Source organism: Diceros bicornis, chromosome 1 (assembly GCF_020826845.1).
Source record: "Diceros bicornis minor isolate mBicDic1 chromosome 1, mDicBic1.mat.cur, whole genome shotgun sequence".
Lineage (NCBI taxonomy): Eukaryota > Metazoa > Chordata > Mammalia > Perissodactyla > Rhinocerotidae > Diceros > Diceros bicornis.
This window is the reverse complement of record NC_080740.1, coordinates 4,284,487-4,298,646: the sequence shown is the minus strand read 5'-3', so window position 1 is coordinate 4,298,646 and position 14,160 is coordinate 4,284,487. Positions and strand designations below refer to the sequence as shown.

The 14,160-nt window shown below is 40.4% G+C and overlaps 1 protein-coding gene across 8 annotated transcripts in view; it reads left to right on the top strand.

Annotated features, from left to right (window-relative positions):
- Positions 1-11,717, top strand: part of GFM2 (GTP dependent ribosome recycling factor mitochondrial 2) — a 55,234-nt gene extending 43,517 nt beyond the window's left edge. For 6 of the 8 annotated variants that reach the window (XM_058562816.1, XM_058562473.1, XM_058562253.1 and 3 more), the window contains 4 exons: positions 4,532-4,711; positions 6,105-6,220; positions 10,473-10,655; positions 11,308-11,717. In XM_058562816.1, the coding sequence (XP_058418799.1) occupies positions 4,532-4,711; positions 6,105-6,220; positions 10,473-10,655; positions 11,308-11,436 (608 nt within the window). In that variant the 3' untranslated portion in view covers positions 11,437-11,717. Of the gene's footprint in view, positions 1-4,531; positions 4,712-6,104; positions 6,221-10,040; positions 10,201-10,472; positions 10,656-11,307 lie in introns of those variants that run through there. The other 2 variants (XR_009222875.1, XM_058562559.1) reach the window with 2 other exon arrangements.
- Positions 11,718-14,160: the final 2,443 nt, after the last annotated feature.

Here is a 14,160-nt window from a genome sequence, read left to right as displayed (position 1 = left end):
TGCTGTTTCCCCAGTTCCACCTCCTCTATGCATTCACATCGACTCACCTTCAGATGTACAGATGCTTGGATTCCTCCGGCATCCTGTTGTGCTGAGCAGAGGAACCTTTATGGAGTTATGAATGTCCAACTAGTTGGAGATTGAAAAGGAGCGACAAAGGGAGCATCTTGCGTCACCATGACGGGGACAGGTTTTACACGTGTGTTTTCTTGTTTTTTAGGAGTTTTTTGTTTTGTTTTAAACACAGCCCTATTTCATTACTGCTCATTCCATCTACTGGATGAGCCACTCATCCAGGAAATGTGCTTCTCAGTGTTCATGGGATAGAACAAGCCATTGAGGAAATGGCTCATCCCAGTCCTCATGACCAGAATGAGTGTAAGAATTTGAAGGCGGGGTTATTTTTCTCTATAAAGTGAGTGGAAAATAATTTCCACTATTTAATAAATACGGTAATCGTGTGCTGATGGTATTCTTGGGAAAGTTCAGTTGTTATATTTCTGCCCAAAATGTAAGAATTCTTGATTTTTCTACAGAGATAGTTTCAATTTGGTTCCCTTAAGCAAAAGAAAATGACAGTTATTGCTGTCCACCCCCCTGAGAAGAAGACATGGACAAGTTTGTGAAAAGTCTGGAGAAAAGATGTTTAGATAACCAGGTGCTTTTAAGCAACTCAGTGATTTATAAAAAGGCCAAGTGGTTACTTTTCACTGAAACATGAAAAACTAAACAAGCCAAATATAGGAGCAAATGACATGAGGATTTCTGTTTCTGGACTTTATATCTGAAAAAACTAAAAATGCTGGAAAAATATAAATAATGTCTTGTAAATAAATGTTTGAGCTGGTTAGAACACAGTGGAAATTTCCAGAGGTTGAAAAGGAAGCTGGAGCATGAATCTTGGAAAGTAAGTCAGCACCAAAGCCACTAGCTATTCTGGAGGCATCTGCAGTCACCTGTAACCTAATACTTGAGGACAACATCCTCATGGAAATAATTAACTAGGAAAGTCTTCTTCATAAAAGAAGAGGACAAGGAAATTTATCTGACTGGCTCTGGGAGCAAGGGGCAAAATTTCTGAGAATTTGTGACCAGTGAGTTCTGATAAGATTTCTAGCCTAAATTCATAGAACCAATATGACCTGAAAAACTCCAAACCAAGAAGAATAAAGTACTCATGGATTGGTAATAGTGTAAAGTGCTTATAGATTGGTAATATTCCAAGGAACCTAGAGAAAACAAACATTGGGCCTCTTGAGATAAATGTGTCTTCAACTCAGGCCTCAAAGAAAATCCCACAGATAAAGTAATATGAACTTACAATAAAAAAATGTTTTAAAATCGTAAAACTATAAGACAAGGCACAATGAGCAAAAAGGCAGTAGAAACAACAAACGTCAGAGTCAAATCAGCAAAAGCTTCTGATATTGGAATTATCAGATGCAGAATATAAAATAAGCATAATCTTTTGAAGAAATAAAAGAGGATAGAAAGTACTAGTAAGGAACAAGAGTATCAAAAATAAGCAGGCAGGGCCGGCCCCGTGGCTTAGTGGTTAAGTGCACGCGCTCCGCTGCTGGCGGCCCGGGGTCGGATCCCGGGCGCGCACCGACGCACCGCTTCTCCCGCCATGCTGAGGCCGCGTCCCACATACAGCAACTAGAAGGATGTGCAGCTATGACATACAACTATCTACTGGGGCTTTGGGGGAAAAAATAAATAAATAAAATTATACAAAAATAAGCAGGCAATGGAACATCATGTTATATGAGAAAGAAAGGAAATGCTCAAAAAAATGATGAGGGCATGTCCTAAGGACACAGGAGCCAACTTGAAGAGGCTCCACCAGCCAAATGTGGATTAAGTTCAACCTCAGAATAATTAAGTACAATAATTGTAGACCACTGAGAAAAAGTAGGAATTCATAAGTCCATACTGATAATAGATAAACAAATGGAAGAAGAGAGAGTTCTTCCTTACACTGGAATGCCAAGTGCTGCCTGTGAGATGTTGAGCAGGAGGGCTGGAGTAGGAAAATGGTTGTTTTGCAACTGTCATGAATGCTTAATATTGGGTACATTGCTGAGGAGCAGCATATTTGCATGGAATTAAAGTTTCTCCCCATAGACTGCTTATTAGTTGCAAGGTAAAAAACTAGTAACTAAATGCATGGCAGTCAGACCACACCTTGACTGGACGATCAAATCACTAATGATCACACTTCACTAATGAGCAGATTGGCATTGTGTCCATCCAGAAAAATTGTAAAAATTTACCAACATTAAGAAAGACCTAAGTTAAATGGAAAACCATACTATTCATAGATAAGAAGACTAAATATCATGAAGATACCAATTCTACACAAAGAAGTGCATTAGACATTATTAATATTTATTATAAAGCCATAGCCACTATGATACTAATCAAGCTAGGAATAGACAGACCAGTAGAACAAACTAGAAAGCCTAGAAACAGATGCTTACATATATGGAAATGTGATTTATATCAGAGTGATATTGCATCTCAGTGAGAAGGGATGGACTGACTTCGGTGAATGGGCCTGGGATAATTATCCATATGGAAATAGATTGAGATTCCTACCTCATACCATATATAACAGTCAATTCCAGGTCAGTTAAAAAACCTAAAAATAAAATAAGATTGCAAAATCTCCCTTGAAGGACAAAAGTATAAAGAAAATAAATGCTAATCTATGGGGGGGAGGAAAAAAACCTTTATGAAAGGCAAACCTTCAAATTTTTGGAAGAAAATACAGGAGAATTGTCTTACTAACTGAGATAGGGTAACAATTAAATAACACCAAAAGTTGAAGCCATGAACCAAAAGATTGCTAAATTTCATGTTATTAAAATTAAGAATTTGTTTATTAGAACACACTGTGAAGAAAGCGAAAAGACATACCAAAATCTGAGAGGAGATATTTGCCTTGTATAAAACTGACAAAAGATTAGTATCCAGAATATATAAAGAACTTCTAAAAATCAGTAAAAACATGACAACCAAGTGGAAAAGTGAGCAAAATAGATTGAACGTAAATTTCACAAGAGGATGCCCAAACGGCCCATGAACGCATTAAAAGATTCTCACTCTCGGTCGTGATGAGGATCATGCAAGTTAAAAGTATGAGATACCATTTTATGCCAACAAAATTTGCAAGAATTAAAATCTGACAATGCCAAGAGTTGGTGAGATGTTGAGCAATGGAAACTCATAAAAAAACTTCTGGTGGGAGTGTAAATTATGTAACCACCATGGAAACAAACAATTTGGCAACTTTCTTGTGAAGTTGACCATGTGCAGACCTTACTACACAGCATGCCACTCCTTGGCATATGCCCTAGAGAAACTCTTATACATGTGAATTGAGATATAAGAATCTTCATAATAGCATTGTCATAAAAAAACTGTAAGTAGGAAAAATGTCCAAATATTTGTGGACAGAAGAATGGATAAATAAATTGTACTAGGTCCATACAATGGAATACTATATAGCAGTGAAAAAGAATGAACTACATCAACACGCTATGTCCAGATGCTCCACAAATGTGAAGCAAAAAGAGCAAGTTGCAGAATACATACAATATAATAACAAATTCAGAACCAGAAGTAAACTATATTGTTTAAGGAAACGTGTATGTGATATGACTAAAGAAAATCATAGGAATGATTAAATATAACATTGTGGTTGCTTCAGAAGGCTTCTAGGTTACTGGTAATGTTCTATTTCTTTAGTAGTTTTAGGTTTCATGAATGTTCATTTTATTTTTAGCTTATCCATATATTTTTAAATATAAAATATTTCGTAATATAAAAGTTAGCTTAAAAAGGAATTATGAAGAGGAATTGTAGAGTATAATTCTTAGTTTTGAATTTGGGTCATGAGTCACTGTGTTACATGGTCACTCACGTAAAGACAGCATAGTTTTAGTAAAATATTGGAGATTGGTGACACCTGTTGGTTGTTAGCAAACGAGATATACTATTTTCAGTCTTACAAAAAGACATTTCACTAGTTTTTTGGGAAAGAAATCATAAACATGAAATGCATAAAATATTAAAGAATATATGAAATTTAACAGTTTGTGGGTTGGCAGGGTTAAAACCCTTTTAATTTTCATTAGATAACCTTTTGTGCTCTACATGTTTTACTTTTAAATAAAAATTTTGTCAAAAGAATTTCAGTCACATCAGAGAAGTTTCAGAACGTTTAACAGTATAATCTGCATATCAGAATTTGTGTGCTCAGCTGCCTCGACACATCTTAACACTGAAGCAGTATTAATAGGTGGTTCCGAGCAGGTTTTAGCATTGGTAAACGTGGAAGCAGACGCTTTCCTGGTGGAACCGTGTGCTCTGATAGTCTTACACTGTGTTTAGAGCCATCGTTAATGCTTTCTCTCCCTTTGTCTCCTGTGCGACCTTGAACTTGTTGATGGTAATTTTGTCAGCTGGGGCACCTTGACACCTTTCCAGATCGAGTCTCTGAAGTACCATATTCAATTTGTTGCAGATACCTTAGATAGAACTTTGGGAGACAAACGGCATCTTGTGACCGTGGAACTGGAAGCAAAGCCGACTGAAACACCCTCTGTCAGGCCAGTCGTGGAGTATGCTGGCAGTGTTAGTGCAGACCTTCTGAAGGCCTCCCAGGAGGCCATCGAAAGTGGAGCTCACAGTGCGTGCCTCCAAGGTAAGGTACCCAACAGGAGTGGGCGTTAGTGTCACTCAGCCACCGAATCACCCCTCAGAGTGCAGATCCTTTCAGTCCTTCTTTCTAACTTTGGTAGTGTTTTCTCCCTCTCTCTTCCCATTATGCGTGTGTCATGCCTTTTACGTTGTCCTGCAGTCCTTGGATGTTCTGTTCCGTTTTTTCAGTCTTTTGTTCACTTTGCGTTTCAGTTTTGGAGGTTCTACTGAGATATCCTCTTAACTCAGAGACTCTTTTCTCAGCCACGTCCAGTCTACTTATAAGCTCATCAAAGGTAGTCTTCATTTCTGTTGCGGTGTTTTGTGTTTTTGATCTCAAGCATTTCTTTTTGATTCTTTCTTAGGATTTCTGTCTCTCTGCTTACATTGCCCATCTGTTCTTGCATGCTGTCTGCTTTATCCATCAGAGCGTGTAACACACTAATCATAGCTGTTTTAAATTCCCAGTGTGATCATTCCAGCATCTCTGCCATGTCTGGTTCTGATGCTTGCTCTGTCTCTTCAGAGTGTGCTTCATGCCTTTTACTCTGCTGTGTAATTTTTTCTTGGTAGCCAGGCATGATGTACCTGGCAAAGGACCTGCTGTAAACAGGCTTGAGTGATGTGGTGGGGAGGTGTGGGGGAGGGAAGCACTCTACAGTCCTAGGACTAGGGTCTTTGTCTTCTACTGAGCCTGTGCCTCAGGACTGGGAACTGCACAAGTGTCTCTCAGGTTTTTTCTCTCCCTGTAGGTGGGACAGGATGGCTAGAGTGGGCTGGAGCTGGGTACTTCCCCCATGTCAGTTAGGCTCTGGTTAGCTAGTTTCCCCTGAGGTCAGGCCTTGTTAAGAACAGAGTGCTCTGGAGTATTTCGGAATGGTTTCATTTCCCCTTCCTCTGCCAGAAGCACAAGGAGATTTTTCTCTGATACTTACTATGAGAATCTACTTGTGCTTCCGGAGGTAAATCGCACAAATTGTAGGGCCCCCGCCCATGACTAGATTCCCCCTGGAGTTTTAAACTCTCAGACTTGGCCACACTGTGCCTCCAGCAGTTCATCAGTTACCGTTCAGGTTTTTCTCCCCGGCCCTGGTTCCTGGGCGGCTTCTGCTCAGAGTCTGCTGCAGGAGGCTGTGACACCCCGTATTTGCCTGGCCACCCTGCAGTCTCAGGAGCAGTGGTTTGCCCTTTGTCTTCCCCTCTCTTAAGGGATCCCAGAGGAGTTGGTTTTTCAGGCTGTTCTGCTTTTTACTGTTGTTAGGACAGCTTGATGACGTCTAAGTTTGTCACATGCGGACCTGGAAACCAGAAGTCCTGTCTCTCTCTCTTTACACTTCTCACTTATTCCTCACTGCACATTGAGTCCTCATACAGTACAATGTTTTCCCCTTGCCTAGGACCATTGCTTGGATCCCCAGTTCAAGATGTGGCAATTACTTTACGTTCGCTGATAATTCATCCTGGTACCTCCACAACTATGATTTCTGCCTGTGTCTCGAGATGCGTACAAAAGGTATAGCACTATCCTAATCCTTCTTGCTTTAAGGTGACTCTCCTGACAGGAGCGTACCACTGGTCCACAGACAGCTGTGCTTGCAGTGCCCAACTTTGTGTTTTTCCCTCCTGAGCCTTATAGTCAACAAGAGTTTTTTACCATAGATAGTCTTTGATTTCTTAATCCCCAGAGTTTTATTTGCAAGAGGATCTAAAAAACACAGATTGCTATGAAATATCCTCTTATTTTGGCAAATAGGCAACTTTCCTTAAGTGGCATCTCTGCTTTCCCCATCCCAGACACCCAGCCATTAGAGGCAAGCTTGGTAGGTTTGAGTACAGGACATTTCTGGGGTCAGCTTAGCCCAGGATGGACTGTAATCTAAAGGACATTTAAGATCTAATATTGGTTCTACTTTTGTAGTTCATGTTTATTCAAATAAGATTATTTTAATCAAGGATCAGTGAAATCAGATAAGTCTGCTGAATAACAGATTCAGGATAAGCATCTTCCCTTCTCAAACCATCAAGCAAGCTGGTCTTGTTGGCGTGGTTACCTGGGGGTATGTCCTTGAGTGCCTTGCCCCAGTAACCTACCAGAGCTGGACTGGTAACCCCCAGGACCTTAGTATGCTGAACGCTGATTCCATGCAGTCTTCTCAGTATGGGGATGCTCTAGGTTGGTAGGTGACTAATTTTATATTAAAACACTTGCTTTTAAAACCATTATCTAATATTTTAGACTGTGTTTGGGACATGATTTTCTATAGTCTTATTTGAATCCATAATTATAAAGTTAAATACCCTAAGCCCCTGACTTTAAAAGGCTAAACTTAATGTCTCTTTCATATGAGTTCAAATTCATACTTCTTAAAGGTTTTTTTTTTTTTGTGAGGAAGATCAGCCCTGAGCTAACATCCGTGCTAATCCTCCTCTTTTTGCTGAGGAAGAGTGGCTCTGAGCTAACATCTATTGCCAATCCTCCTCCTTTTTTTCCTCCAAAGCCCCAGTAGGTAGTTGTATGTCATAGTTGCACATCCTGGGACGCGGCCTCAGCATGGCCGGAGAAGTGGTGTGTTGGTGCGCGCCCTGGATCCAAACCCGGGCCACCAGTAGCGGAGTGCGTGCACTTAACCGCTAAGCCATGGGGCCGGCCCTTCTTAAAGGTTTCTGATTTTTAAAAAATGCTTTCAAAAAATAAAATTATTTAAATATTGTTTGCCTAAGCGTATAGTTAGAAATATCACCTGTAGTCATTATTTAATTGTTGAGAACATTTACTTTCCAGTAATTTTTAAAGTTTTTCCTGAAATTGCTTTTAGTATTGAAATAACGGTAACCTGAAAAAGGATATAATGTTTCTAAATTAACCCCAAGCCCCAGTATCTTGGCCAGTCCTTCAAAATCTAATATGCCTTCTAAAAATAAAATCTGTAAGTATTTCTGCGTTGGTTAACCTTTTTGTTAAAATCATACTAGAGAACAAGAGTTAACGTCATGGGGGCTTACATTTAATCTTTAGTTCTAATTCATTACTTTAAATGAGATACTCCTAATGAAGTATGCCAGCCCTTGTTAAGCTTCATCTAGTGGGGAAGCTCCTCTCTGCTTATGAGAAGTTAATGATGCTTCATATATTTATTGAGCCATTCGTGTTGTGTTTACAGTGCCCTGGGCACTGAGATGGACGTACATAGGATGCATACGTTTTTCTTGACCTAAAGGAGCGTATGATTTAGAAGGGAATTAAATATAGCCAAGTAGCCAAAATATCAGACAGAATGGATGGAGAACCATAAGAATTGGGCAGGATTCTTGGAAAGAAGTTAATATTTGAGCTGTGATGATTTGGAGGATTTGGGCAATGGGGGGCATTCCAGACGGGAAGATTAAAGAGTCCTTTTAGCTGTAGTGTCAGATGAAGGCTGGAGAGTGGTGAAAAATAGTGTTAGAAAAGTAAAACAGTCAGGTGGTAGAGAAACCTTTGAAAACCACTCTTAAGAGTTTGAGGTTTGTTTTGAGAACAGTGGTGAATAATTTAAAGTTTTTGAAGAGGGCAGAATAATCATTAGACTACAGGAGGGATTGGCGTAGGGAAGAGAGAGTTTAGGACAGGGAATGGACTAGGTCTGCACTAGGATACCAGCACTGGAGATGGAAATCTTACAGCTTATCTGGGGAAAAGCAAGTCAAAGCTGCATGTCCGCGGGGACTGAAGATTAGTGATGCCGTCACAGAAAGAGAGCAGACAAGTGTGTTTGGGAAAGGAAATGATGAGCTCAGTGTGGGGCATGTTGGGTTGCCATATGACATTCAGACGCTATCCCAAAGCAGGCCGATGGAGCACCAAGCTGGTGCACTCAGAGACTGGGCCATGTAGAGTTAAAAGTTTTTGAGGAAGCTACGTAGATGTCTTTGCAGTTAGGCAACGTGGCCAAGGAGAGGACTGTGAATAGAAAAGAGGACTAAGGACAGACCTGTGAGTGCACCGCCTGCTTTAGAGACACAGAATTCAGGCCTTTCCTTGGTTGTGGCATTTTTCCTTAGTTTTTACCTTTTCTCATTCTCTTATGTTGTCGTAAGAGACATCATGTGAAGTGGCACAAAGCTCTCAGTAAGAACTGCAAAATACAGAGAGTATAAAGTTGTTTGCTGCTGACTCTCATTTTGTGTTAATGTTTTTTGGGTTTTTTTTTGTGAGGAAGATCAGCCCTGAGCTAACATCCATGCCAATCCTCCTCTTTTTGCTGAGGAAGACCAGCCCTGAGCTAACATCTATTGCCAATCCTTCTCTTTTTTTTTTCCCCTTTTTCTCCCCAAAGCCCCAGTAGATAGTTGTATGTCATAGTTGCACATTCTTCTAGTTGCTGTATGTGGGACGCCGCCTCAGCATGGCTGGACAAGTGGTATGTCGGTGCGTGCCCGGGATCCGAACCTGGGCTGCCGGTAGCGAAGCACGTGCACTTAACCGCTAAGCCACGGGGCTGGCCCCTGTATTAATGTTTTCATTCAAGGACTATTAGATACATTTTCTGTAGTTGAGTCACTTCAGTTGATAATGGTTTTAAAGGCTTAATCAGCTATGAAGAGCTGAGAGATTATGTTCTACTATGTATAAGTGCTGTTTTTTGAAATTGCTGTGATAAATATACTCTTGATTTTACTAATGTGGCCATTTTTCATGATTGTGAGGGTGAGGGGCAGGGAAGAGGTGAGGAATCAGGGACAAGGGGTTAGAGGCCCAGAACCATTACTTGACACTAGAGGCGATGATGAAGTCACCATCTAAGGCTTAGTACTAATGAGAAGTGAGTGGTGGGTAGGAGCAGGAAGATGATCAGCCACAGGTGAGGGCACGTTCCAGAGTCCTAGCTCTCTGAGGTACCTGGTTTCCTTGGCTAAATCTAAGTTTTTTACATCCCACCTGATAACCAAGCAGAGGCTTAGACTTTGTAGGAAATTGTTTTGTTACTTTTGAACTCGGGCAGGCTGGAGAAATAGGATGGCTTTTAAAATCAAACCACCAGTACTTAACGGTGCTTGCAGACACCGTCCAAAACCCACGTAGCAGTTAGTCTGATGTAATGATAGTGAAGACAGTGTCTGGCTGGGACCAACAAGTTTTCTTTACGTTGCTGCTCCTTCCCCAGTTTTCTTCCACTTCTACTCACCCCACGCTAGTGTAGCTTCTTTCAGTTTTCGTGTTCTTTTCTTTATGTGCTTTTTCTTCTTGGCCTTTGAAGCCTAAAATTCTGAACAGATAACAAACTGTTTATTTTAAATAGAGAATGTGTTTCTACTACCTTATTGTGTTAAATTTATCGCTTTTTTTTTTTTAGTTCTCCCCTTTATTTCCCTACTTGACTGCCCTGACACGTGCCATGGACTGGAACTATAGGCATCAGGAACAAAACACAAGTTTAAATAGGAAGCACTAAGTCTTCGATTGGAAGGGGAAGACGGTTTTCTTTGGCTGTGTCTCTGGGCAGGTGTTCACAGGTGCTCTGTGTAATCAAGCTTTACTGTGCACCCCTTGCAACATACCATACAGAGATCTCAGGACTGTTGTCATGCATGTTCAAGCAAATACTGAAGTTTCTGACTGCTTATAAGATGTTATCTTTATAGAGAGTTAAAGAAGGCTGTGTCTTTACTAGAGCTCTAGGCTTAAGAGTATGGGCAGTATTTAAGTATTATCTTTCTCCTTTTTTTTGGATGGAAATTTGGTTTCCCGTTTGGGAAGAGGGGTTAAGATTCTTTCATTTCTTCAGGCTCTGAAGAAAGCTGACAAGCAAGTTTTAGAGCCCCTGATGAGTCTGGAGGTTACAGTGGCTAAAGAGTACCTCAGCCCTGTCCTGGCAGATCTGGCACAAAGAAGAGGCGACATTCAGGAAATTCAGACTCATCAGGACAACAAAGTTGTTATTGGATTTGTTCCCTTAGCAGAAATCATGGTAGGTGCTTTGTGACTGAAAAGTACATATTCTTGTTAATACAGGGAATATGTATGCTGAGCAAAATAGACCAGTACACCTGAGAGGAGCATCCGGGCTTTGATTTATGGGATGCTTGTTAAGTTTCAACCATCAGGAACTGTGAGGACTTGAGGTTTAATTTGTCGGGGAAATCCAGGGGATTATGGCAGCACAGGGGTCGTTTCCAGGCTGCCCGCCACAAGGTTGAGGTGTGCTGTATCAAAAGGTGGCGCCAGCATAAAGGGCCACTGTTTCCTTCCAAGCACTCATCCTACCTCTCCCGTTGCCAGTTTTCAGGAAGTGTTCTTCTCCCCACCAGCCTCTTCTGCTCCAGGACAGGCCCCTGAGTGCCAGCGGAGCCGTAGGAAGGGCAGGGTCATCTTACCAAATGCGGGGACCAGGGAACACAGCTGAAGCTGACCCACATTACTCTGTTTCCTGTTCTCCACAATACTTCTACATCAGTTTTTCCTGAGAAAATGGCTAAATGATCCATCTGAAGAAAGTGATATGGTTAAGTCACATGAGTAACATTGTCACCTTTCCTGATAATGGTCAAAAGATAAGCAGCAGGAAGAAAAACTTGAGGCTTAAATTTGATGAGATAACTGACTTCCATTATTTTGATTAGGGTTATTCAACTGTGCTTCGAACGCTAACATCAGGCTCAGCTACTTTTGCCTTAGAGCTGTCTAATTATCAAGCTATGAATCCTCAAGACCAAAGTACACTGCTGAACCGGAGAAGTGGCTTCATCTAGGTGCTCTAGGTCCTTGGAGAGACATTCAGGAGAACTTACCTACTTCGTTTCAGTAAGAACAATTTTTATTGCTTTATTTGTTGGACAAATAAATTACTGTTTTAGTACAAAGAACCAGATAAAAGATGTAACTTAAACTGACAGTGGCACTGGAGCTGTCCATTCTACTTTTTTTTAATACAAAAATATTTTCCTTTAATAAAGATTTTCATGTCATATATTTAAGGGGAAACAATTAAAATGCTATGTAAACAGCCCAGTAAATAAATTTTTACTATTAACCTTTTAGATCATATAATTTCTCTTCAAAATCTGCACGTATTCTTGTGACGCTTTCAAAACTAGATCTTGAGTTAGATTTGACTCATCAGTAGATTCTAAAAAAGCAGCTCTACGGAATTCAGATTCAAATTCAGCAGCATCTTTGTCTGGTTCTCTAGTTATACTTTTTTCCAACTCCTGCCACATCTTGGTATAGCTAGACTCCATGCTGTTACTTAAAGGCCAGGGCCTTGAGGTAGGAATCACTAAGTTTTCCCTTGGAGTAAGATTTCTCTTGAGCACTAAACGACTAGTATGATTTCCAACACAGGGTGGCTCCAGAACTGGCCTCAAAGTACGGCTGCTGAGGAAAGATCAGTCTGTCCTGCTGTTTCTCCAAGAGAAGTTTGGTTCTGTTCTCTGCTAGCCTCTTATTAGTCTTGTTTAGTTTATCTGCCAATGATGTACTAACTTTTAATTCTTCTAGATAGTGTTGCTTATAAATTTCCAATGATTTATTAGAATTTTCTTAAGAAAGTTTCATTTTGGAGAGTTCAGATTCCAGATCTTTAATTTAGAGTCCCATGTGACTTCTTATTGAAGGATTACTATTCTCTCTTAACTGCTCGAAGTTTTCTTGAGCAGCTGCCTGTGTCTGTAATAGATTGACGACTTTTAATTTTTCTACTGTCTTGCTCTTTCTTCAGTCTCGTTTATACTGTTCTGCTTGACTGGGTTCTGCCATGTTCATTTTTATGTGACTTTTGAGATTTACTGCTTCTTGTTCCAGCTTCTTTTTATTCTTCTCTAGTTTTTCACTTTTGTGTTGCTTTCATAGATAACTCAAAGAACTTGATTTTCTGCATCCAGATGTACACATTTTGAAGATGCAATTTCCCGTTTTGCTGTAAGATCATCAATACTATGTTTTAGCATATTACTCTGAATATCCATTTCAGTTTGATTGGTTTTTAAATCTCCAAGGAAACTACACCCTACATTTTCATTTTAACTTCCTTCTTGTTATTTTTAAGAGTTAATTAGATCCAGTAATCTTTTTCTAATTCACCATTTTTCTTCATTTCTTGATCCAAACTATATGCCAGAGATGGTTTTTACTTGGTAAATTTCTTTAATTGTTCCTTTTCATCCTCAAGCTAACTTGTATCTAATAGGTTTTTCTGAAGCTGTTCAATTTTGCCTACTTGCTTTTTGATTGCAACTTTATACGGCATTTTCAATTTCAAGCTTTTGTGATTGTGTGTCTCAGCACATCTTATGGCCTCTGTATGTCGATCCTTGACTTCTTGCAATTGACTTCTGATAAAAAGTGTCTCATCCCCTAAATGAATATGATAACGTGATACAACCTTCAGCGAAACCTCTGACACCGATTACTTTTTTAGGGTGTCAGCCAGTTCTTGTTGAAGTTGTCTCACAGCTGCCTCTTTCTGCTTTCTCCTTTCCGGACAGATGCATTCTTCCTTTTAAATGATTACATTTATCCATTAACTCCTTTCTTTCTTCCAGCATAAGATCTTGTTTTTAACTCTTGGCTTGCAGTTTCTTTACAGTATCCTATGGTCGGCCCTGGATATTAATTACTGTCTTGTCTTTACTCTCTGTTTTGTTGGGAGCATCCTCCAGTTGCTGTTGAAGCAACATATCTTCCTCTTGTAGTTGAGAACCTCTCTCTTCTAAGGATTCCTGCTTCCCACCTATGTATTCACTTGACCTTGTTACATTGTTCAGTATATGGATTACTTTATATACAGGCACAGCTTACTCTGTTGTGCTTTGCAAAGACTGTATTTTTCACAAGACCCTCTGCCAGCAAAGAGATTACAACTCACTGAAGGCTCAGATGATGGGTTAGCATTTTTTAGCAATAAAGTTTGTTTTTTTTTTTTTTTTTGTGAGGAGGATCAGCCCTGTGCTAACATCTGCCAATCCTCTTTTTGCTGAGGAAGACTCACCCTGGGCTGACATCCATGCCCATCTTCCTCCACTTTATATGGGACCCTGCCACAGCGTGGCTTGACAAGCGGTGCATCGGTGCATGCCCGGGATCCGAACCGGCGAACCCTGGGCGGCCACTGCGGAGCACGCGCACTTAACCGCTTGTGCCACTGGGCGAGCCCCAATCAAGTATTTTTTTAATTAAAGTATGTACATTGTTTTTTTAAGACACAATGCTATTGCACACTTAATAGACTACAGTATAGTGTAGATCTAACTTTTATATGCTCTGGGAAACCAGAAAATTCGTGTGACTTGCTTTATTCTGGTGTCTGGAATCAAGCCTGTAACGAGACGCGTGCCTTGATGCTGAACGTGAATGTGCCCAAGCTGCACTGTGTGCCTACGGAGCTACCACTGCCAGTAGTCGAGACCTCCGCCTTCTGGACACAGACTGTGACAGCACAAGCTCTTTTGAACCTTCTCTCACAAGAGAGACGCCAG